Source organism: Lingula anatina, chromosome 8 (genome assembly GCF_051362555.1).
Source record: "Lingula anatina isolate TDL-2025a chromosome 8, LinAna3.0, whole genome shotgun sequence".
Lineage (NCBI taxonomy): Eukaryota > Metazoa > Brachiopoda > Lingulata > Lingulida > Lingulidae > Lingula > Lingula anatina.
Window position 1 is genome coordinate 4,697,068 of NC_141774.1, and position 22,445 is coordinate 4,719,512.

At 38.8% G+C, this 22,445-nt stretch overlaps 3 protein-coding genes, 1 long non-coding RNA gene and 1 other non-coding gene across 5 annotated transcripts; 2 read left to right on the plus strand and 3 right to left on the minus strand.

Annotated features, from left to right (window-relative positions):
- Window positions 1–298: 298 nt before the first annotated feature.
- LOC106154477 (uncharacterized) lies at window positions 299–5,758 on the plus strand. Its single transcript, XM_087019283.1, has 6 exons — window positions 299–439; window positions 607–655; window positions 1,084–1,272; window positions 4,143–4,249; window positions 4,888–5,035; window positions 5,204–5,758. Exons 2-6 carry the CDS (start codon window positions 628–630, stop codon window positions 5,455–5,457), a joined length of 726 nt encoding a protein of 241 aa, XP_086875409.1. The 5' UTR covers window positions 299–439; window positions 607–627; the 3' UTR covers window positions 5,458–5,758.
- On the plus strand, window positions 1,903–3,536 carry LOC147760219 (uncharacterized). Its single transcript, XR_015335704.1, has 2 exons — window positions 1,903–2,773; window positions 3,269–3,536. It is a non-coding gene; the product is annotated as an uncharacterized LOC147760219 (long non-coding RNA).
- A 2,229-nt stretch (window positions 5,759–7,987) lies between the features above and the next one.
- On the minus strand, window positions 7,988–8,061 carry Trnan-guu (transfer RNA asparagine (anticodon GUU)). The gene has a single exon. It is a non-coding gene; the product is annotated as a tRNA-Asn (tRNA).
- Window positions 8,062–8,819: 758 nt separating this feature from the next.
- On the minus strand, window positions 8,820–11,647 carry LOC147760221 (solute carrier family 22 member 15-like). The gene is made up of 4 exons (XM_086994333.1): window positions 11,280–11,647; window positions 10,485–10,669; window positions 9,974–10,128; window positions 8,820–9,506 (listed from the first exon to the last, which is right to left on the minus strand). The coding sequence occupies exons 1-4, from the start codon at window positions 11,485–11,487 to the stop codon at window positions 9,407–9,409; spliced, it is 648 nt and encodes a 215-aa protein (XP_086850459.1). The 5' UTR covers window positions 11,488–11,647; the 3' UTR covers window positions 8,820–9,406.
- Window positions 11,648–15,896: 4,249 nt separating this feature from the next.
- On the minus strand, window positions 15,897–17,926 carry LOC112042472 (organic cation transporter protein-like). The gene is made up of 5 exons (XM_086994102.1): window positions 17,715–17,926; window positions 17,051–17,270; window positions 16,638–16,741; window positions 16,248–16,402; window positions 15,897–15,940 (listed from the first exon to the last, which is right to left on the minus strand). Exons 1-5 carry the CDS (start codon window positions 17,903–17,905, stop codon window positions 15,897–15,899), a joined length of 714 nt encoding a protein of 237 aa, XP_086850228.1. The 5' UTR covers window positions 17,906–17,926.
- Between the last annotated feature and the right edge of the window lie 4,519 nt (window positions 17,927–22,445).

Consider the following 22,445-nt stretch of genomic DNA (forward strand, 5'->3'; position numbering starts at 1 on the left):
CCATTTAAGTTTTCCTGTTGATATTAGGCAGATATAATGCTCCGATTAAAATACTAAAGATAAAAATGCTAGATACGGGTTGGTCAGACAGATCTCTTGCGATTTATTACTAGCATTACCACGTTCAAGGGCTATAATGTGAAACGAAAAAGATTTTTATCACTGATATATGCAGACTGAATTGTGATAACTCTAGAGACTGCACTCAGCAGACGAGGATTAAGGGTTTTCTCAACTACAATTAACATATTCAAAACCTCAGATTCACAATTGATAAACTTGCACGTAAAGGACGTATGCTAACAAATGAAAAGAAGCTTACCGGCTGAGCTAAGGAGTCTTCCACAGTATTTAAACGAGCGCGTCTCTGGAAAATCGACTTTAGGAAGCAAACAAAACAAAGGGATATACGTATACTCGCCAGCAGGGCTGCTTACAAGTAAGTGGAAGATTTTTTGATAATACATATCACTACAAGTACTGCTGAAAACACCGGATTTTTGAAAAAATAATGATAACACTAAAATTGTCATCGTTTTCATTTTATTGCTGAATGTTTTTATTGCTTTTATGCAGCGTAATTTTTTGTTTCGTTTTTTTTTCCAGATCAACAATTTGCGGTGAGCCATGGCTGTCATTATACCTCCTTTTGCTGGTAAGATCAGCGGAATATCAACACGCTATTCGCCTTCACCATCATTACTCATAAGCACCTCGATATAGAAAAGGAAAAAAAATCTTATACTCAAATTGTGTCTCGTAATGACGAGACTGAAAGCTGTGTTTCTACAGTGACCAGAGCCTGTTTTTAAGAGTGTTATTTCTTTTTGGGGATACAGCTCATGATGTTGACTTTGATCTGAGCATATCTCATGCAGCACGTTTCAGATGTTAATAACGTTCAAAAATCCATTGTTCATTACCAAAATTTAGTGGTTTGGGTGAAATAAACCGTTTTTTGTTTTACCAAATATAAAAACCATCGCAATTCCCAGTTACATTTATATTTCGAAGTACTTGCTGTGCAGATAATTGAATGTCGTTATAATCACTGCAGACAAAGGTACATTATTGTATTTCCAGGTTATACAAGCGATAACAGTACAAGTCTCTTCAGTGCTTGTTCATCGGCCGCTATTTTCCCGCCACTGGCTTGTGGGGACAATACGCTGTGCACACGTAACCCGCTGTTCTCGATCTTCACCGGCTCCAACCAGGTGTGCCTCTGCCCTTTGACAGCTTACCCCTTGGTGAATGGAACGTGTCAGACCAGTGAGTGATTTTTTGGCATTTTTAAATGGTACAATTTACTGTTATGGGTGGAAGTCACAACTGCCCCAAAGGGTAGTAAATATAAAATATTTCTAAGTCATTCTTGCAATGTGTAACTGTTTACTGAGAATATTTTTCTGTTAAAGCAGAATGTGCAAATTCCACGATTCCTCAGGATTTCTAAAATTCATCAATTCCTGGCGGCTCTTGGAATGCATAGTCGCCGTGGAACAGGGGACTTAGTAGCCCGAATTGTGCGTGGATCTATGTATCTTTGTGATTAACTCGGAAAATATGACAATGACTTGTTCTAAAAATTGATATGCATTTTGTCATTTGGTTACTTTGGCTGGGCCCTTTCGTATACTCTGTCTGGGAGTTGTCATGGAGTTGAAATCTTGTCTTATGTTGAAAAAAGCTTGTAAAGTTTAGTGTGAACTTTATTTTTGTTATAAAAATGTTAACGTGGGGGAATCTATTGTCTAGCTGGTACTATTGTTAACAGAAACCAAACAGCGCATGAATGACAATGTTATTTCCATGGTTACCGCGCCAGGCTGTATGAACAACCCACAGGGACCCGCAGAGTAAGGAAGGTGATTTTCCGGCGGGTCTTTATATATATATATATATATCAGTCATTCTTTGCTAGTGGTGCACTGCAGGGGGACCATAACAAGAATGTTATTTAAATTTAGATAGCCAACCAAATTCTCATGACATCGTTGTGTATGTTTCAATAACAAATCAAAGAAGCTGCATGAGCAAGGAGGATGTTGTTATAAAAGCAAAAAAATAGAAAAAGCAGAAAATATATCGAAATAACCCTCAAAATGGCGTCCTTTTTTGTGGAATTTTGACCCTACCTCTATTTAAGAACAGTTTGTTTAGGGTTTGAATGGATTATTGAAGCAGGAAATACATCTACTGCAAGAAGATATAATAAACAGAACGTGCAAATTGTTATTTAAATAAAAATTTATTTGAAGTCACTGAAAAATGATCACAAAATTAGCTTAACTTACGATACATGCGGTGTCCCACCCCGATGAAAATTTCATCTAATCCTATCTTTCCGTATTAAAACTGTTCAATCGTCCAAAGTAGTATGTCGGTTAGTTTGTGTCACGAAATCCAAGATAATATCAGTTTTCTTAAGAATTTCACATTTATTGCTCAGCAAGGTCGATTTTTCTTCACCGCGTCCCAATATAACGTTCGCAACGCTGAAACTTCAGAGATCGATTTTTATCAGACGACTTTAAAATGCCGCGTGAAAATTATACATCGATAGCGATCTTCTTCCATACTCACTAACTGATGACGTCTTACACACGAATGGCTTCTTTTGCACACTAAAAAGACCAGCTCAAACTGGCGGGTGGCCCATTCTGATAACGCATAACGCAATGACGCTGTCGAGATAGGATGCAGGGCACAGGTGTAATTCCCTCGATTTAACCGTCACAGGATTGTTTATTGGGATCTTCTTTGTATGAAGGTGAGAAATAATGAGTTTCGTTTCATTTTTCTTCAATTGTTTCAACATATTTGTGTACCGATTGATTTTTACCATTCTATAAGTAGGGTGACTTCGTCTGAACTTTCGTTTTGCGTCTGTTTCACATGGGGGACTAAAGGTCATATTGAACATGGTGACGCGGTGATACCGTATTCATGTTCTCTTGTTCTCGAAAACTCAATCATCGAAATTGAATTACTTTTTTTTAGTTTTGTCTTAAATTAAGCTGCTACACTGTATTCCGTGCGTTTAAAATTTAACCGTCTGTAAAAACAGCAATAATGGATTACTAGCAACACTTACGTTACGCAATGAAGCACCGAAAATGGGTGAAGAAAATGTGTCTCAGTAATGCGTGTTTGCCACTCATAATGCACTGTACTTTGTTTGAATAAGCAATAAACTATTTGTGATCTTAGGTTATCCATTGTTCGTTATCAGAGTTAACAGATTCTTTGTGTGATTTTTTTTCAGAATCCCAAGAGTGGATGCCTTAGTGAGCACAGAACAGATATCACCATTGGTCTACATATGTCAGGAAGAATGTTATAATTATGAACTTTGTGTTACACTGAACTTCATTTTGTTAAATTTTGTATTTAACTGAACTTTATTGTGTTAAAATAATAATAAAAAAATAATAGTTCTGATAAAAAACTACAATCTGGAACATTCTTTAGATCAACTTTGTTCAGTGTGTGTCCCATATGACAGAGTTATAGTAAATAAAATATGTGCATTATTCCTCTGTGTTTGTCAATTCCATTTTAAAAGCATGTGAAAGTGGTGTGCCCCTCATGAATGAAGTGTGTATGGATAATAGCAAAAATATTGTTATTATTTACATGATTATAAAAAGTTTTTGTACCCGCGTCAATAACGTTACCGTGACCCACATATTCACCATTTTTATTAATTATGAAATGTGGATTAAATTCTTCCAAACCAGTTTTGAAGCATTGAGACAACACCCCCTTATGATTTAAACTAAAACTGAAAACATTCCATTAGACTTTCATTAGTTTGTGCAAAATATATTACCCAGGGTAACGCGTCTTGGATTTGGTGAGTATAGCTGTTCAACTGTCCTGTGTGCCCTAAAAAGGGCAGCTGCTGTTTCCCTTTTTATGAAATGATAAACTGTGATGGTGTAGCTATCACATCGCAAAATTACAGCTTCCCAGAGAAAGTTTGAAATTTTCGGTCAAATTCAACATTTTGTAACCACTAGCAAAGAATGACAGATATATATATGTATATATAGTACTGATAAAGCATGTAAATCTAAAACATTTCTGTGCTCAGTAAATTATTATTATTATTATTATTATTATTATTATTATTTTAGTTGCCGGAACATCCTGCACGACCGATCAAGACTGCAGTGACAGGTCGGCCGACTGCGTTGGTTTGAGCGGTTTCGGATTGGAAACTTCTTTAGTTGAATTTCTGTTGGTATGTTAGCACAGTTATCAAAACCATGTACACAGAATTACAAACACATAACCGTCGCACACGGTTTGCTACATGTATTCATGCAACTATACACTCGAACCAATTTTAGTTTGCCTTACAAGGTGCGCAACCTTTTTTAAGCGCCTTTTTTCAGAACTTAAAAAATGACTTTCTTTGTAAAAGAAGAGTGAAGGTCGATGGAACTCACTAACCACCTTAACGATTTCTTAGGTCTTATATTCAATCGCATGAATTGAGCAAATATTGTTCAGTCTTATCAACGGCAAGATCGGCAGTAAGACAAAATAAATAAACACTGATGGAATTACATCATACTTGCTAGTGCAGCTTATTATCAACTCATACTATTTTATTTACACCCCCCCCCCCCCCTTACACTGGACGGCGTCCTTTCTGCGTCTCGTAGTACAGTCGGGTTTAAAAGTTAAAAAAAATACCAATAATAATTTAATTACGTGCCAACAACTGGGCCATCATTAAGCATCCATGTTGTAACCAAGGCAATACACACAAAGGGCGCAGAAATGACGCTGTCCATTATAAAGAGGTTTTAAGACCAATGCATAAATTTGATTACCGATTGCTATTTAGCTACTGCGCATGCGTTTCTTTTCTAGCCTGTCGTTGTGTTCGTGTGTCAGCTGACGGTTGAATTCAGCTTTCAAGTCCCGGTGTGGAGCTGCACTGGAAACACTTGCGCCGTCGTGGGAATCGGGACACCGTCGATATTTTCTGGAGGGTTCCCTGGAAGACGCAAACGGGAAGGTACGAATGAAGACACTCTGGGTTCACTCATAATAATACTTATCTTTAACTATGGGGATTGGATGACAGTTACATGTGAGATGTGTCATTGCAATAGGAAGAATTAAATGGTTTTGGTTTTAGGTATAGACCAGTATATATATATATGTTTGTTTTCCTATTCTGCAGTTTCTATCCCATCTGAAGCAATACAAGAAGATCATGCTGCCCCGATAACAGCGTCTGTATCCAGGGAAACAAGAAGCGAAGCAGAGACTGCTTTTGGGCCGGAGATCTCTTCCGTCGGTGACTCCAAATTGAGGCAAAAACGGTGGACGCCAACAGTGGCGTGCACACCTGCTGTCCAAGCATGGAGCTTTATATTAAGCTTTATCACCAGCCAGACAAGTTCGTACGTCTGTAATCCGTTCGCACCTACTTAAAAACCAAATATCAATATACCCGTCAATCATTTAAGACAGTCAAAAGGACTCCATGCTAAGTCATAGCTATTGGTGTAAGTTACCAGGACTTCGATGCGTTTTTTTTTCTTGCTGACAGGATAGTTGAGATTTTATGACATGTTTGCAAATTTCATAAATGTTGGTAGGTTCAATTTCAAGAAGAAATTTTTGTGCACATTGCTTTGGACAGTGTATTATTTCAAAACGAAAATTTATGTCGACGTGTGAAGGGTGATGATCAATACATTGGTGAATAATAAAATGTGGTATTTTGATCGTATCATAACTGTTGGCTTATTTGAACAGGATCATACTGTGACAGGAATAACGGAAGTTGACTCCGAGTAAAGGAATCGTAGCTCGTTCAATGTTACTTTATACACGTGATATTCACCCTCTAACTCAACCCTGGGAATGCATGTCCTGGGTCTTCCATTCCTAGGAACGCATGTTGTAGGACATAATTTCCTGGAATTTAAAGTCTTTAAAGTCCAGTGGACACCCATTACTTAGTATTCTAAGTCCTGCGGACAGGTATCGATGTCCTAGTCGGACATATTTTCCCAGCTAGACTAGATGTCCTCTGACATTTTCATATGGATGGTGTCTTAATTTTAGAAGATTTAAACGTGATGTTTAAGTATGTTATTACGCTTATTATAATTATTTGTATACATGTACCCCTATACACAATTTAATGGGTAACTTAAGATATTTCAAATAAACGAACAAATGACTAAAATTAATATTAGATTTAGGATATATATAAACTTTTTCATTTTATTTCCTATTTTAATTAAAATAAAATATCAAAATATGAAACATTTGAGGTTCGCGCCAGTCAATGTACCTTATGAAATATCTCGGCCATCCACATCCACATTCCTGGGGTACACACCTTTAAATTTTGGCTGGTGCCCATCGGTAAAGCCCCCTTTACACTGGACGGCGTCCTTTCTGCGTCCAGCAGTACGGCCCCATTTGAGAGTTAAAAAATTATAATACTTTAAGTGCCGACAACTAGCCGATCATTGAGCATTCATTCTGATACAAAATCAATGCTCGTGCCTCCTTATTAAGACCACAACGATGCCAAATTTCATGGTCGCAGAAAGGACGCAGAAAGAACGCCGTTCAGTGTAAAGGGGGTATAACAAAAGCAGACAAATCAAGATTCGATCGTTCAAAGGACGCACAAGGGACGCAGACGCCTTTACACCGAGACACTATTTAATTGCTTTGGCGACCGTTGAGCGTCCTGACCACAATTTTGAACGCAAGGGGACGCAGAAAGGACGTCGACCAGTGTAAAGGGGCCCTAAGGCTCGAGGTGTTCTGGCAAATAGAGTCTCAGATGACAGTATATTATTTATGCTGGACGGTGTAATTCTGCAAAATTATGCATGGCATACTCTCTCTATCTCTCTCTCTCTCTCTCTCTCTCTCTCTCCGGGCACTGGTATGCGTCCATACTTCTTTCATACTTAAACTTTATGTGCATTTTAAACCAAGTTTCATTATACTGACATTCAACTTGCTATGTTTATGATCATCTGAATGATTAAAAATAATTGTACAATTGATTACGGTGTCCGTATTTCTAGCCTACTTGTGGTTTTTATTCATTGCTAAATCTGCGCGGTTTTGGTGTGACAGAAATGGTAGTCTTAGGAATGGAAGTCCGGCTCCCGTATGATTAGTACAGGTTATAGGGGTAGTCGTAGTATTAAGGTTAGCATATGGGAGAATGTCACATGTGCAAAGTGCAATGGGAAGCTGACTACGGTTCCTAGTGGACTTCCATTCCGGGCAAACCGGTGTAACGTGACAGAGAATCTTCCAAGAAACCCTCTCCCCTTTTACACTAGACGGCTATCATGAAACTGGCATCGCTGTGGTCGTAGAAAGGAGGCACAAGTATCGATTTGGTGGCAGAATGAATGATCAATGATCGGTCAATTGTCGGCACGCAAAGTATTATCTTTTACTCGCAAACAGGGCCGTACTACGGGACGTAGAATGGAGGCCCTCCAGCATAAAGGGGACTTGATAGAGAATCCACTTCCCATTCATTTGCACAGGTTAACCTCGCCCTAGATGATGACCCACTAAGATCAGGCAAACGTTAACCATTATAACTAAATAGAGGGCAGACGTTCTGTTACACCTGGGATAGAAGATATATATTTGGGTCGTAGGTTTCACGGACGCTTAGTTTCGTAACACCGGATATATCAGTATACTGGAAAGGTTGAACATTTCCATGTCATCGTTCTCTACATAATCGTGTCGTGAATTAGCTGGTGACATATTTGTGATTGTCTAGTCTAGTAAAAATGAAGCCGTGACCTTGGTAGCGGGTAAAAAAATGTTGGCGTACAAAAGGACGAGGTGAAGTTACACCGTCGTATTTTGCCGTTCATGATTAGACGGTAGAGCCAAAACGAGAAGTGTCACGGCGTTGAATTTTAATTGATCGGTCTATCCTACAAAATAAGTAAAAAGTGACCGTCCCTGGGTGGGCTTGAACCACCAACCTTTCGGTTAACAGCCGAACGCGCTAACCGATTGCGCCACAGAGACGTGGTTGACGTAAAATAGGCAGTCTCAAGTTCCGTGGAAATACGACAAAATAAGGTGTAGAAGATTTTAGCTTAAAGCAGTTTGGAAAAAGGTGATTTTCACAGCACAGTTACATATATAAAATACGGTTATGTTCTCGTGGTTTTCAATCCATTCTCAAATTTCTCTATTGTTTTCAGTGCAGGGTTGCTGCAGTACTGGGACAGTAATTTGAAAAAAAATCAATAAGGCAAGCTGTCGGTTACGATCGTTTGTTAACATCCTTTTGGTTATCTGAAAACAACAAATAAAACGCCATAGAAACTTGTTATTTTGAGGGGATGACACCTCTTAAAATTCAGATTTTTGAACTCCCTCTAAGAAATGCTGCCCCCCCCCCCTCCCCCGATGGTTGACCACATGGGTGTGAAATACAGTGCGATGCCATAAGACATAAGCCTCTTTCTACAGTACTCCATCTAACAAAGGCACTGGTTTGCCTATTTCTTGATAATTCAAAATTATAAGTCCTTCAAGAAGATTCCCTGGAATTTACTTGCGGTGCTTATAATTGTGATTAAGCAGGCGAAAAAGCGGTGTTGATACGCTGTTCAGGCTAGGGAGATCTATTTGAAATTAACAACAATGTTCAACACACACTCTTAAAAATGATATTTCGTCATTATTTCGAATAATCCGATGCATATTTGACGTTATAACATTATTACATAACTATTTAAGTGGATAAGAAAAAAATCCTAGCGTAAAGATCGGCCTAACCCCTAGCAACTGATGCATATATTAGAATTCTACACTGCATGTTGTGTTTTACAAGCGCCACAGTGACAGTGTTGCTTATAATATATCAATTAAATATGTATAAAAATGAATACACTCCGAATTACTTTAAAGTCTTGAGAGTTTACATGAAAAAAATACATATTAATGTATGGAGTGAGTCCCAAGACACGAACAAGTTACAGTACGTGTCTAGAGATTGCCTGAATGTCGATCTGTTCGCAAATATAACATATACTGGTACATATAAACTATACAGTAATCTACCACAATCAGTTATAAATGGCAGTGTACCACAGGCACGCACGGTCCTATGCGTTTTGTCATGATATATTTCGTGTTGTACCGAGTAAATGGCAAAAGTTCACGGTTGCCCTTGCAGAAAAATATGAAATAAGGACAACTGCATATAGGCTACGTTTGAAATTATATAACCGTATGACGCGATAACTTCAGTGAAGCTTGACACTGGATATCAGAGTTCGATCAATGTGCACAATGAGTGTTTGCCATTGAAGAAACTGCATGAATGGGCTCCAACTAGATTCAGAGTGTTTGAAGTCCACAATTATGCCTTTAATTTCCTCAGTTCGCCAATCTCAGTACCATATTCCGTTAGCTGCTGTTGTTGTGACTTTTGACCGCTACGGTTGTCGCGTTGTCGACGGCTGCAGAGTAGAAAACAATGATCAAATGTCTTTAAACAGAAAACAATGTATTTTATTGTGTTCTTAATAGAACACAATAAAACAACAGATTGAGAGCGATGATGAAAAAGAGGCATTAATTATCATATACCTACAGGAGTAAAGCAAGCAATAAATTACAGAGGATCACTCATTTTCTCCCCCGCCTTTATATCTCTCTCTATCACACACACACACACACACACACACACTCTTACAAACCTACATCCACACACATACAAACACAGATGAACACATACACGCACAAAAGCTCTCTCTCTCTCTCTCTCTCTCTCTCTCTCACACACACACACACACACCTAATTAAAAATACCACTTCGTTCACTGAATTGGACATTTTACTGAAACATGCTATTTGTATTTCCTACGGTTATGTCAAGGCTATTTTTCAGAAGCTTTTCACTTAATTCATAGTTGAACAACCATACTTCTTGAAGGTATCTGCGTCTGCGACGGTCACAGGTAGGTCTGTCCTGGCGGTTTCCGGAACCGGAAGTGTGCAAGCAGCTCCGAATAAGGCTAATATCCCGAATATCACAAGAGGCAAAGTGTCCTTTCCAAGGCTTTCTACGTTGATGTCCCTCTAAAAAACAAAAAAAAAAAAAGCTTGAGAGAACACCTAGACTGCAGGCTTCCATACCAAAAAATAGGAATTATTGATGGGGTAAAGTAATCCCAATTATTTCAATACTGGGATTCAGTTAAATGTTTTTCGAATGTTACTGTAAAGAATTCTAAAAAAAAAAAAAAAAAATCTAATCTAATATGTATTTAAAAATATGCGTTTTGTTTGGAGGGAGCAATGCAGATAAACATCGAGGGAACAAGCAAACACATTAGCAACTTAATCTACAAATGGTAAAAGCAAATGGTAAAAACTATAGGTAAAAAATTGAAAGTGAAAATGAAAGCAAAAATGAAAGTTAAGTAAAGACTCACCACGATGACCGGTGCGAGCATGCCTCCCACACCAGCTGAGACCAGTGCCAGCCCCATACTAAAGTTCCGCAAGACGGAGGGGAACACTTCAATACTCCAGATATACAAAATATTATAAGCAGCGGCCACGCCAAATTTCCCAACGGTGGAGAGACCGACTTTGATGTAGTTGGTAGATTCCAATTCTGAAAAGAATAACGAAAAAGGAAAAGAAGCGAACTAAAGCAACTGAACACCGTAAATATATATATATATATATATATATATATATATATATATATATATATATATATATATATATATACTGACCCAGACTTTTTCGGCTAAGCTTTACCTGTGCTTAGTTTTTGGGGCCAGGGCAGCAATGTTTATAAGAAACGCTACCGTTCTTGTTTCGCCGGTCATAAAGAGTACGGCAGATGCTGAGTCATTTAGTTTAAAAAAAGAAATAAAGGTTCTAGATTTAAATACGATAGTGTGTATAACAACACATGTACAGTCCGCGTAAGTCGACGGGATGTGCGAAAGAAATTCTGTATACATGTGTATGTGTTTGCGTGTGATGATGCAGTATGTCAACTGAGCAAATGGGTGTGTAAAGTTTCATTTTGGGCGGTGTGACAGGAATGGAATTCCGGGCTCCCATATAATAAGTACAGGTTAGGGTAAGTCGGAGTATTAGGATTAGTATATTGGACGAATGTCACATGTACAAATTAATGGGAAGCGGACCACAGATCCTAGCGGAATTCCATTTCTGTTACACCGCCTTTGTTAAATATTTATCAATCTCACCATTGTCTGCATACTTTTTCGCGAAGAGAGACGAAAGGCATGCCAGTCCGCCCAGGGCTGTACACATTATATACGGCTTCTTCCGCCCAAATATGTCGATGGTGAAACAGAAGGCATAGGCCGGGAACTGAACCAGGGAAAAGAGGAAAATATTGAGGTACATGTTGCCGTCCATGTTGCCAGCGTGAAGGTTTATCCCAAAATACATCAGGTCTAGTATAGCCCTGGAAGTAAAGTGGACACCGAGGTGATCATGTTAGAAAGGACGCCGTTCAGTGTAAAGGTCTTTTTTTAGATGTACCCGTACACACGTCGCCGTTCGTATTGAACGTCAGCTGTCACCGTATATGCGGCGCATTTGAACATAAATTGATCGAAAAATATGCAATATTTGCAATTCAAATATTCACTTTTAGAAATATGTTTAACTGATGCTGAACTTCATTTAGCATCTAAATATTTCTCATTCTTAATCTTCTGGATGACTACAAGTAAAAGGTCCACTCAACTGAGTATATACATTGTTTACGAAAAAAAAATAATAATAAAAGAAGGAAAAAAAAACTAAACCAAGCAAAATTGAATCAGCTGGCATTTTGCCATATGAAGGATATACGCGATCCTGTTGGTTTTCAACTGGTTTTCAACTCATGACACAGGACTAGCTTGAAAACATGCTGTACCAGTTTATATAAAGAAGCAGCATTTTCAACACTAGTCTAGGTGCGTGTAGTAGAGAACGGGCACTCTCGGTGGGAGGTTCGCTTATTCCCACTCTTGCTATAAGTCCAGTTGGGAAATGACTGCCGTTTATCTTCGCGGTGCGTCTCAGAATTGCCTCCGCCTGTTCATGACGCCCTTTGGTAAGCAACCATCTTGGGGACTCCGGAAGTAACCTTGAGAAATTATGAAGTAAATAAAGTTAAAGGGGCAGATCTCGGATTATTTGAAGGGGGAGGGGGTCCATATTTTTAAAGAATATATATATAGTAGTAGAGCCAGGTCTCGGAGGCAAGGCCGACCCTTGCCCTTTTGATGTGGGTTTCGGTGTTTTGGAGGGCAAACGGTGCCATTTGGTGCAGTTTAGAACTATAATTCAGCTTTTCAAAATTCTAATATCAATATCTGAATATCGGTGTGTTTTATTTTTCCATAAACCGAAAAAAAAAAAAAAAAAAATATATATATATATATATATATATATATATATATATATATATATATATATATATATATATATATATATATATAGCATTGGTCAAAAATGTTGTCCCGCCCCCATTTCCATGTACTTTTATTTACAAATGATCTCCTCACAGCTGTAAATTGTTAGAAATAGTGCTTTTTATTACAGATACCGTGTCTAACATGATTAATGGTTTAAAAATACAAAATAGTCGTGAAAATATACATATTTTATACCATTTAGTCAAATTTATAAGAGGTACCCCCTCAAATCCACTGTTTCACTGTGACTTCTACAGATGTAAAGAAATGTCTATAAAATTGAAAAGACGCCATCAAATGTCCCCAAATTCACAGACAATTAGCATTAGGGTGTGCTCGTTAAAGATCACGTGCCTAACAGCGTGTGCGTCTACCGCGTACTGCAATTATCTCCTGTAGACGGCAAGACAAGCCTTCAACACGGGTAACAATTCTGTTGTGTGGGATATTGTCCCATTCATCCTAAAGAGCGTGGCGGAATTGGTCAAGATTATTTGGGAATTGGTTCTCCTCTGCAGTGCACATTCCAATTCATGCCACAGGTGTTCAGTAGGATTGATATCAGGACCCAAAGACTGTTGGCCCATCCTCAGACCCCTGTGTTTCTGCAACAAATCGTTTGCCAGACGAGAGCTGTGAGCAAGTGCGTTGTCACAATGAAGCCAGTAGCATCCCTGAGGTCACCTCTTGCAAATGGAGTGAGATTTCTGTTGAGAATGTTACATTAAAATGCACCTGTTACGTTTTGTTCCAAAAGGAACACTGTACTAATACCATGGGCTTGGAATGTTCTCCAAATGCGGACTGATCTAACACCTCAGGCGATATTATCCTACACACACCCTTCCAAGAGGCATTTTTTAACATGTCTATAGACCCTCTTTGACCATCGATGGAATACAAGAAATAATTTGATTCTTACTGTTTTTCTTTTTATCAAGAGCTTGTAAAATATGTGGGTATTACCTGTGGGTATTATATGTGTGTATTATGTGGGCAATTGACCTGGATTTTCATTCCAGGTGAAATGACCCTAGTCATTTACTCCCTGATGATGGTGACTGACAGTCACAGAAATATTGGAGGTAATACCCACATATTTTACAAGCTCTTGATAAAAAGAAAAACAGTAATTTGAATTTATACATACAGAGCTAATGAAACTGTTCTCTCTAATTTGATTCTGCATCAAAATAGACTTCCTTCCAGTGATGGATGGCCAGGTTCAGGTGCCTGTGGGATCACTGTACGTAGCATTCTCAGCTGATATCTCATTCCATCTTCAAGAACTGACTTTAGGCTTAATTCCAGGCTTTATCATGACTGCACACTTGCTCACACCTCTCGCCTGGCAAGTGTTTGTTGAAGAAACACAATGCTCTAAGGATGGAACCACCATCTTTGAGCCCTGATATTAAACTTACTAATCAACCGTGACATGAATTGGAGTGTGCAATGCAAAGGAGAACAAACCCCATAAAAACGTGGACCAACTCCCCCAACTTGTTTAAAAAGAATGGGACAATATTCCACAAAACAGAACTGTTACCCGTGTTGAAGGCTTGTCGCGCCGTCTACAGGGGATAATTGCAGTACGCGGTAGACGCACACGCTGTAAGGCACGTGACTTTTAACGAGCAAACCCTAATGCTAATTGTCTGTGAATTTGGGGACATTTGATGGCGTCTTTTTCAATTTTATAGACATTTCTCTACATCTGTAGAAGTCACAGTGAAACAGTGGATTTGAGGGGGTACCTCTTATAAATTTGACTAAATGGTATAAAATATGTATATTTTTACCTCCATTTTGTATTTTTTAAACCATTAATCATGTTAGACACGGTATCTGTGATAAAAAGCACTATTTCTAACAATTTACAGCTGTGAGGTGATCCTTTGTAATTAAAAGTACATGGAAATGGGGGTGGGACAACCTTTTTGACCAATGCTGTATAATGATACTAAAATAAAATAAATAACCGCCACTGAGTTGTGGTTTTCTGGTCAAGAAACTTGCAAATTATAACTATGAAGTCAAGGGGGTGGTAGTCAATATGACAGACGCCAATTTCTAAACATTTTCATTCAAATTAAAACAGTTAAAAAAACCTTTACACTGTTTAAAAAATTGCATGGTTTTCGAAAAGACATTTTGAAATAAACCCCACTTTACAGGACAAAATGGACTTTCGTTTTCAGGTACCTTAATACACGGCAGTGACACCGAACATATGAATTATAACGGTACAGTTTGAAGAATTCCCTTCTAACTATAAAATTATGTAATATAACTGGACTATGGGTAGTAATATTAGCATATAATTAATTGACACGTTTACATATCTTTAATGAAATATGATATATTCAAATGTGGTTTGTGTTGTAAACATCCCATCAACTAAAAGTCTCTTACCAAAACATGAGGATTGTTAATAACAAATATGGCACAGACACTGCTGTCTGTAGATGGCGCCAGTCTCGCAGACAATAGGCCATTCCCGTAGCGACCACTCCACCTCCTGCAAACATGAGGGCCAATCCTGTTCCCGTCATCACCCGTCTGTGCGGACCAACCATCTCCAGTGCTAAAATGAAACCATACTGATAAGTAGGCAATTTTCACGACGACCGGTGTAACGAAACTGTGGAGCTGTGTAACAGAGGGTCCGACGCTCTCCTTTTAGTTATAATGGTTAGGGTTAGCCTGACCTAAGTGGGTCATAATCTAGGACGTGGCTTACATGTACAAATGAATGCGCAGGGGACTCTCTACCATAGAGATCTCTCTGTCCCGTTACACAGGTAATTTTTTTTTTTTTTTTGTATCGAACCAGTTTTTTTTTCGTTTGTTCAGGAAAATGAGGTTGGACTTTACACCCTTAAAAGTCACAATCGTTAGTATAATCCCAGATCTATAGCCATTGGGTTCCGGGGAGAGGGTGGTGGTGAACAAACCGTACTTACGCCAGGGAAAATATCCGCTCTGGGTTAAAAAAAAAAAAACGAAGGTTAAGAGACCATTTCCACGGATATTTGGATCGATCTATCTCCCTAGGCGTCTCACTAAATTGCTGTCAACTTGACCTGCTTAATTGTCTGTCACGCCTAGTAAAGCTGATAGGGGGTGATTATCTTTACCCCAAGTTGATTCGGTAGGCGTAACAAACAATTAAGCTTCTTGAGCAGAAAGCAATTGAGCGTGAACCCCCAGGGAGTTAGGTCGATCTAGATGGATCGATCTAAATATGACAACCCAAGCTTAAAAGCACCGCTTTTATCAGCAAATTACCCCGGACTTGCTGGCTATGGACCTGAATCATGTAAATTGTCCGTATGGATCGTCTCGGGAGTTTCGTTTTAGTGGATCTCTTTCATATTGATTTGTCTATCAATCTGTGAACCTCACAAACTGGTACCACACAGATAATCGTGCTGTTGGATGTACATGAGAAACGTGCGTTTCATACATTTGGCATAATTCTTTCAAAAATGGTGGGAGTGGTATTTCACACCGCACAGACTCTAGATTAGTTGCTATAACTGTCAGCAATCACAAGTGCTTTACCCCCCCCCAAAAAAAAAAAAATAATAATAATAATAATAATAAAAAAGCACATGTATGTCAATTAATGAGGAAGTTGGTAATTGTTCTAAGCTTGACTGCACGTGTGTGTGTGTGTGTGTGTGTGTGTGTGTGTGCATGTGTGTGCGTTGGTGTGTGCACGCCAGATAAACTTACTAAAAGTACTGGCCAGACAGTACACTCCGCCAAATCCCAATCCGTAGAAAAATCTCAATACAAGGCCCAAGATATAAGAGGGTGCAAATGCCCAACCAATTCCCGCCAGTCCACCGAGGCCTAGTCCTAGCAGCAACCCCATCCTTCGTCCAGCTCTGAAATGTCCATGCATTTGTAAATTGGATTTTGTACATTTCAAGCTCTTCCTCGCCTTTTTTTTCAATAAATTCTCTTAAAGGCCAAATAGATAAGTGCATTGACTTCGTTTTTATTGTTTTTTTAATGGTACTTCGTTATTTCAATATGGTTTTACACTGGCCTTATATGGACAGACCAAAGCAGCGTTCCCGTCGGAACTATTGGTAATCAAGAAATGCTTGTAATACTTACATGTCGGCTATGGCACCACTTAAGACACCTGCTATCAAAACGCCTAGCACGTTTATTATGTGGGAAGTAGTCAGTTTTGATTTGCTGTCGCAAACAAGACTAAACTGAATAGAAATAATTGAATGGCATAAGATAATGTCATTATTCTAACGTATACATGATTCCAAGTAAAAAAAAAATTAAATAAATAACAAAAAATTACACTGACATAATTTGAGGTTATATACTAAAAAAAAACATCATGAAATAGCACCTGTTAAATGAACTTTGAGACTGTAATATTTATGACTCAATAGGAAAGTAAACTCCTTGAACTTAACCGCATACTTGTTTATTATATTCCTTACAAACAAAAACATTAAAAAAGGAAGAAAGAAAAACAAAAACTTGGACAAGGTATATGACGTACATACCTGCATTGGATAAGAATATGTAATATAGGTGGTATCATATACCCATTCTGTACATTTCTCAGGCTCTGTCCCGTCTTGGCCGACATTGACCTGGTGGCTGATATTGTGAAATACGGTACATTCGTCATCAGTGACATTCATGAACGAGATGTCGACCATCCTTTGGTGCCATTCTCCCTGGATTTCAAATGTGTCATTTTGCAGGTCTGGTAGCTTGCACCTAAAAAAAAAGAAAATAAAAATAAATAAATAAATAAATAAATAAATAAATAAATAAATAAATAAAATTAAATAGTAATAAAAAAGCACTGCAACTGATGTAATCGGGTTTATGCATGATGCACATATTACTCAGCGTTTTGAACAAACCATTGATATTCCACACTGGCAGAACAATTTCCTTCTTGGACAATTTCTGATATGCCAATATCTATTTTAGCTAACTCATTTTATTCTTTGACTTTACAAATTTACCTTTTTTTATTTTACATTTTGATGCATATACCTTATAAAGTTTTATTTTATGAATGTTGCAGTACGCCAGGCCTATTTCCCCCCTTTTTTTCCCTTACTTTTCATGTCTTCTAAGCAGTAGTGTCCAGGCAAACAATGCAGATTTAAGCTATGATGTTCATGAAAACATTCTCTGCTGCGGCCAACGTACCTGAAGGTTGGTGTGTCCTCGATAAAGACGATGGCGGTGTATACCATGCTTGACAATACTGCGCCTGCCAAGAGAAGTATATAAAGCAACTTTTGGTACGTCCCGAATTCTCCAATCATCACGAGGATGTCATCGTAATCTGTTGGGTTGTCTTCTGGTTCTTCCTCACTTTTTCTTTCCTCTTCGTCCATTGTTCAGTCTCCCATTTACAGCTGCTTTAAATCAAAAAAGAGATAGGGAGAAGTAAACCAACGGGACGCATCCGTGATAGCCTGCAGACTTTCACCTTAGGGCGCACTCACATTCATCGTCGCACTATAGCTGAGTTGGTCCAGCTCTGAGGGGATTAAGTGGAATAAGTTTAATCAGCACATGATAGTTAATTACACCCTAGCTGCTCGAGGAGCCGATTTCACTGAATGATCTTTAGCGAGAATCCCCCGCAGAGTGGTAGAGACCCAGCTAGTGCGATGTCTGAATCTGAATACTCCAAACCAAGCGAGATTTTAAGGACAGTAGGTTAAAGACATCGTTGTGTATTGCTTTAAATTGCTTTCCAAAACACTAGCCCTCGGACGTATAATTTCACCATTATTGTTAACAAATAGCCACGCTGATGATCCTGGCACGTTTTATATTCGTATAGAAAAAAAAAACATTATTGCTGTGTTCCACATATATAACCCTGTGTCTCGCAATACTTCAGTTTATAAGTTTACATTTAGATAACATTGTTCAGCAATCTGATGTTTCTTTGACCTTTTAAACTCTCTATTGTATACATTATTCGAAGTGCATAACACCACTAGCACATACACTGACAAACGAAGACATTTGAAACAAAACAATGCTAATTTGAGGAACTTGAGCTTCAAGTTCTTTATGTAATGTTCTTAAGGTGGGGACCTTTTTCTGTAATTTTTTAACACTCTTAAATGATACAACTTGAAGCATCCATAAAACATTATACATGTACAATTCGATTTGATTTGAATTTTCGTCGCCAGAAATGAAGGTTCTTTCGAATCCACCGCACCACTTCGTCCTTAACGGACCTTATATATGTTGCATCTACGTTTCAAAACACACCAATGCTAGACATTACTAAGAACATTATTGCAGTGACGCCACAACTCCAAGAGCTACTACTAACGGGCACTACAGAGCGTCCGTGGAACGTATCCACTATACCTTACCTCTGTTCAAGCTAGTCCTCTTATAAACTGAGGTAAAACAATACATTCTAAGAACATGCCCTTTATAAATAACAAGATATAAATGAACTGACCTGATACCATCAACAAAATAGGCCAATGGCATTTTACATACCATTCATGACCATTGCATTCCAGGCACGTTACATTTTTTGTGTCTTTCTGACACAGCACCCAAATCCATAGTGATAGAAAGACTGGCGCGCATATAGCATGCGTGCTCAGTGAGTGAAAATTCAAGGACAGGACATTAGGGCAAATAAGTTCATATTGGGGCACGTCCGTGACGCCCTTCCTTTGTGTTATTTAGGATACAAATTGACTTGCCCGATCATTTTCCCTTTTTTTTGATACAGTTGTAGCACCCTCCAAGAAACCAACCGTATATAAGACCCCATTTCCAGAGATTAGATCGATCCAACTAGATCGACCTAGCTGCGTGGGGGTTCACGCTAAATAGCTGTCAGCCGAGCGGGCACGAAAGTTAATTACCCCCTTACAGCTTGTACGTGTAGTAGACGGGACGGGCATTTAAGCCGGATTATCTGACAGTTATCTAGTGAGACTCCCCACGGGGATAGATCGATCTAAGATATATGGGAATGCACCCTAAATGGCATGGAAGAAAAGTGAATGTCGAATAAGAGAAACAAATTATCATGTACAATTATTATGTAAAAGAAAGTATTCGGATAGCAGAGCTAGGTTTCGATCCCAGGACCTCGGGGTTATGGGTCCCGCACGATTCCACTGCGTCACTCTGCTTCTTGAAAACGTTTAGCGAGGACAAACACTGCCCTTAGGTTGATACACAAAAAATTCTCTCCATTCTGTGGACAGATATTTAAAGCTCCCCTTTGAAACTAAATAGTTTATATGCTGGGATATACGCCGTCCACAATTCAACACACTTATCTATCAGAAGTCCTCAATTTACTCAGGACAAAGAATGGATCAGCTGATGATTTCAATCCGCCATGAAACAAGATCTTTCCCAGATGAAGACAGTGTTTAAGTATTTGTCTTGTACGCAGTGAAAATATATAGACATACTTTATTAGGTATGTATGGGTTTTACGGAGGGCTGTAGGACTGGCTTCGGAATATCTGCGTGAATTCTCTCGGAAATTTCCCGTAAGCAGTCAGCACACGTTTCCTCCACCTCTACGAACCAAAGTTGAGCCGTTTCAATGGCGTCGTCGTCGTTGTCTAAGGTATCGATGTAAGCGTTGTTTGCCGTTTCGCATTCTGCCTTTAATGCAGTCACTTCTTCTTCAATCTGATATAGCCTATGAGTGATTGTCGTTTCTTCTTGAATCATCTGCCTTGCTTTTAATACTCGTTTTGTGAAAGAAGCGAGGCGTCCCGTTCTTGCGGCTTTCAATCTTCTCTCCTCCATGCCGTTGGGTGTTGATATCCGGCTCGATCTACGATCTACCGACCCACGGCTCAGCAGCTACTCGTCTCAGTGGCCAACGGCACGATCTACCGACCCACGGCTCTGCAGCTACTCGTCTCAGCGGCCCACGGCACGACCTACCGACCCACGGCTCTGCATTACTCGCCTCAGCAACCCACGGCATGATCTACCGACCCACGGCTTAGCAGTACCTCGTCTACTTTAGTGACTTAACGGTATCAATTTTTTTCATTTTTATATCTAATTTATTCAGCATTTTCTGTACAGTTTTTTTTCGTCATACTAAAATTATTATTTATTTATTTATATCCGCTCTTGTTGTTTTTTAATCTTCAAAAATATCCTCAACATCTAGAAAAAAATGTAATTTACAAGGCAACTGTGACAACAAAAAAACAAAATAATACATTGGAAGATCTGAATGTGAATTTAATTAAAGATACAATAACCCAATAACCATATATATATATATATATATATATATATATATATATATATATATATATATATATGGTTATTGGGTTATATATATGCAGACTTGACATTTAATATGGAATATTTTTCCAAGTCATTTTTCATCAGTTTTTTTCCTATTGTGCTGACTGATAAATGAAAATAAGGATTAAAATCGTGTTTTAATAACTTTAAATTATCTCTTTGATGTCATGGTGACATCAGCTCACTGGTTGAATTCGACATTGAAGCAAACAGAAATTCATTGCCTATTCTATGCCATACGACATCCACTAAAAGAGATATTTTGGATCTCCATATTTTCCAAATCATCGTCTGTAAAAGAGTTACACGCTCCACAAAGGACCCTCATGTCAATGTCTAGTCATAGTAACGGTCGCTGTTACGCCTGGCCTCTTCTATCTGTTACCTGCTCTCTCAAGCGGCAAGGCATTCCTTGGGATAGGTTTTAAGAGTTCAATCTGGAATATTATCCCAGGCATCACTCCAAAATTGTCCAATTTGGTCCAATTTTGATGTAGGGCATGTACATGTAGGCAGTTGATTCGGCGAGTAATGGCTTACCCACATATTGTCTATGTGGTTCAAATGTGGCGATTTTGATGATCAGAGTAGCTGCTAATTCCCTTGGTTCTGTAAGTTATCTGCTATTAAAAGTGCTCTGTGTAAACCAGCAATCTCACCGTGCAACCTAAAATTGTTCCTAAGGTGCCCCCTATCAAATGATAGTCAAGTGGTTGCCAGATTATTCCTTTATTTGATCTGGTTCAGGTTTTCGTCAATGACTACCATTGGTGTTTTGGCACCAATGTGGTATCCACTCCAAATACTGACGCTGTCGATGACCTGTGTCACTTAAGGCGCGGCACATGCTTCGTCGTAGGCCTTTTCTGGATGTCTGTTAACTCTGTTTTGACTAGTTGGGCGGTACAGGTGAAATCTGACCTCAATAAAGAAAGCCACGTGGTTTCAGTGTTCTACACAGAAACGGTCATGGCCCCCAATTCATTAGAGAAACAGACGACGATGTTTTGCTGTTTACAGTGGGTATCTCGGAGGTCGTCTGGTATTCTAACCTGCTAAAACCAGTTTGGTGTTCGTTAAGGGTCTTGAAAAACGCATTTTGGTGGCAATTTACCCCTCGTTCTGAACAGACTGGGTGGCTTTTGTTTAGTTGCAGCTGCATATCCCGAAAGACAGTGCGTCCTGTATCCTGGAGGTATGATTTCGATGCATTGGGTGTGACATCTGTGTAGGTACATCAGTCTGGGCATTACTCTATAACACTGTGCAGGCCGTTCCGTTTGGCGCTGTTATCTGTCTGGTAATGTCTATCTTTTTCACGCCAATCTGTCACAAATTAACAAATTTGTAAAGCACTACTTAGCTCATTTTACGCACTGCAAAACTGACCGCTTGCATGCAAAATTTCAAATTCTTCTATGTAGTATTTGCCAACATACGGATACTTTTTTGACAGAACCAAGCTTTGCCTAAGCCAAGCCCTGACCAGCCCAGGAACACCACCCAATTAAATCACTGCGTATTACATAATGTAGCAGCGCAACAGACATGGAAGTCAGTTAATTGGTAGCGACACACCTGACTACACAATTCTCCATT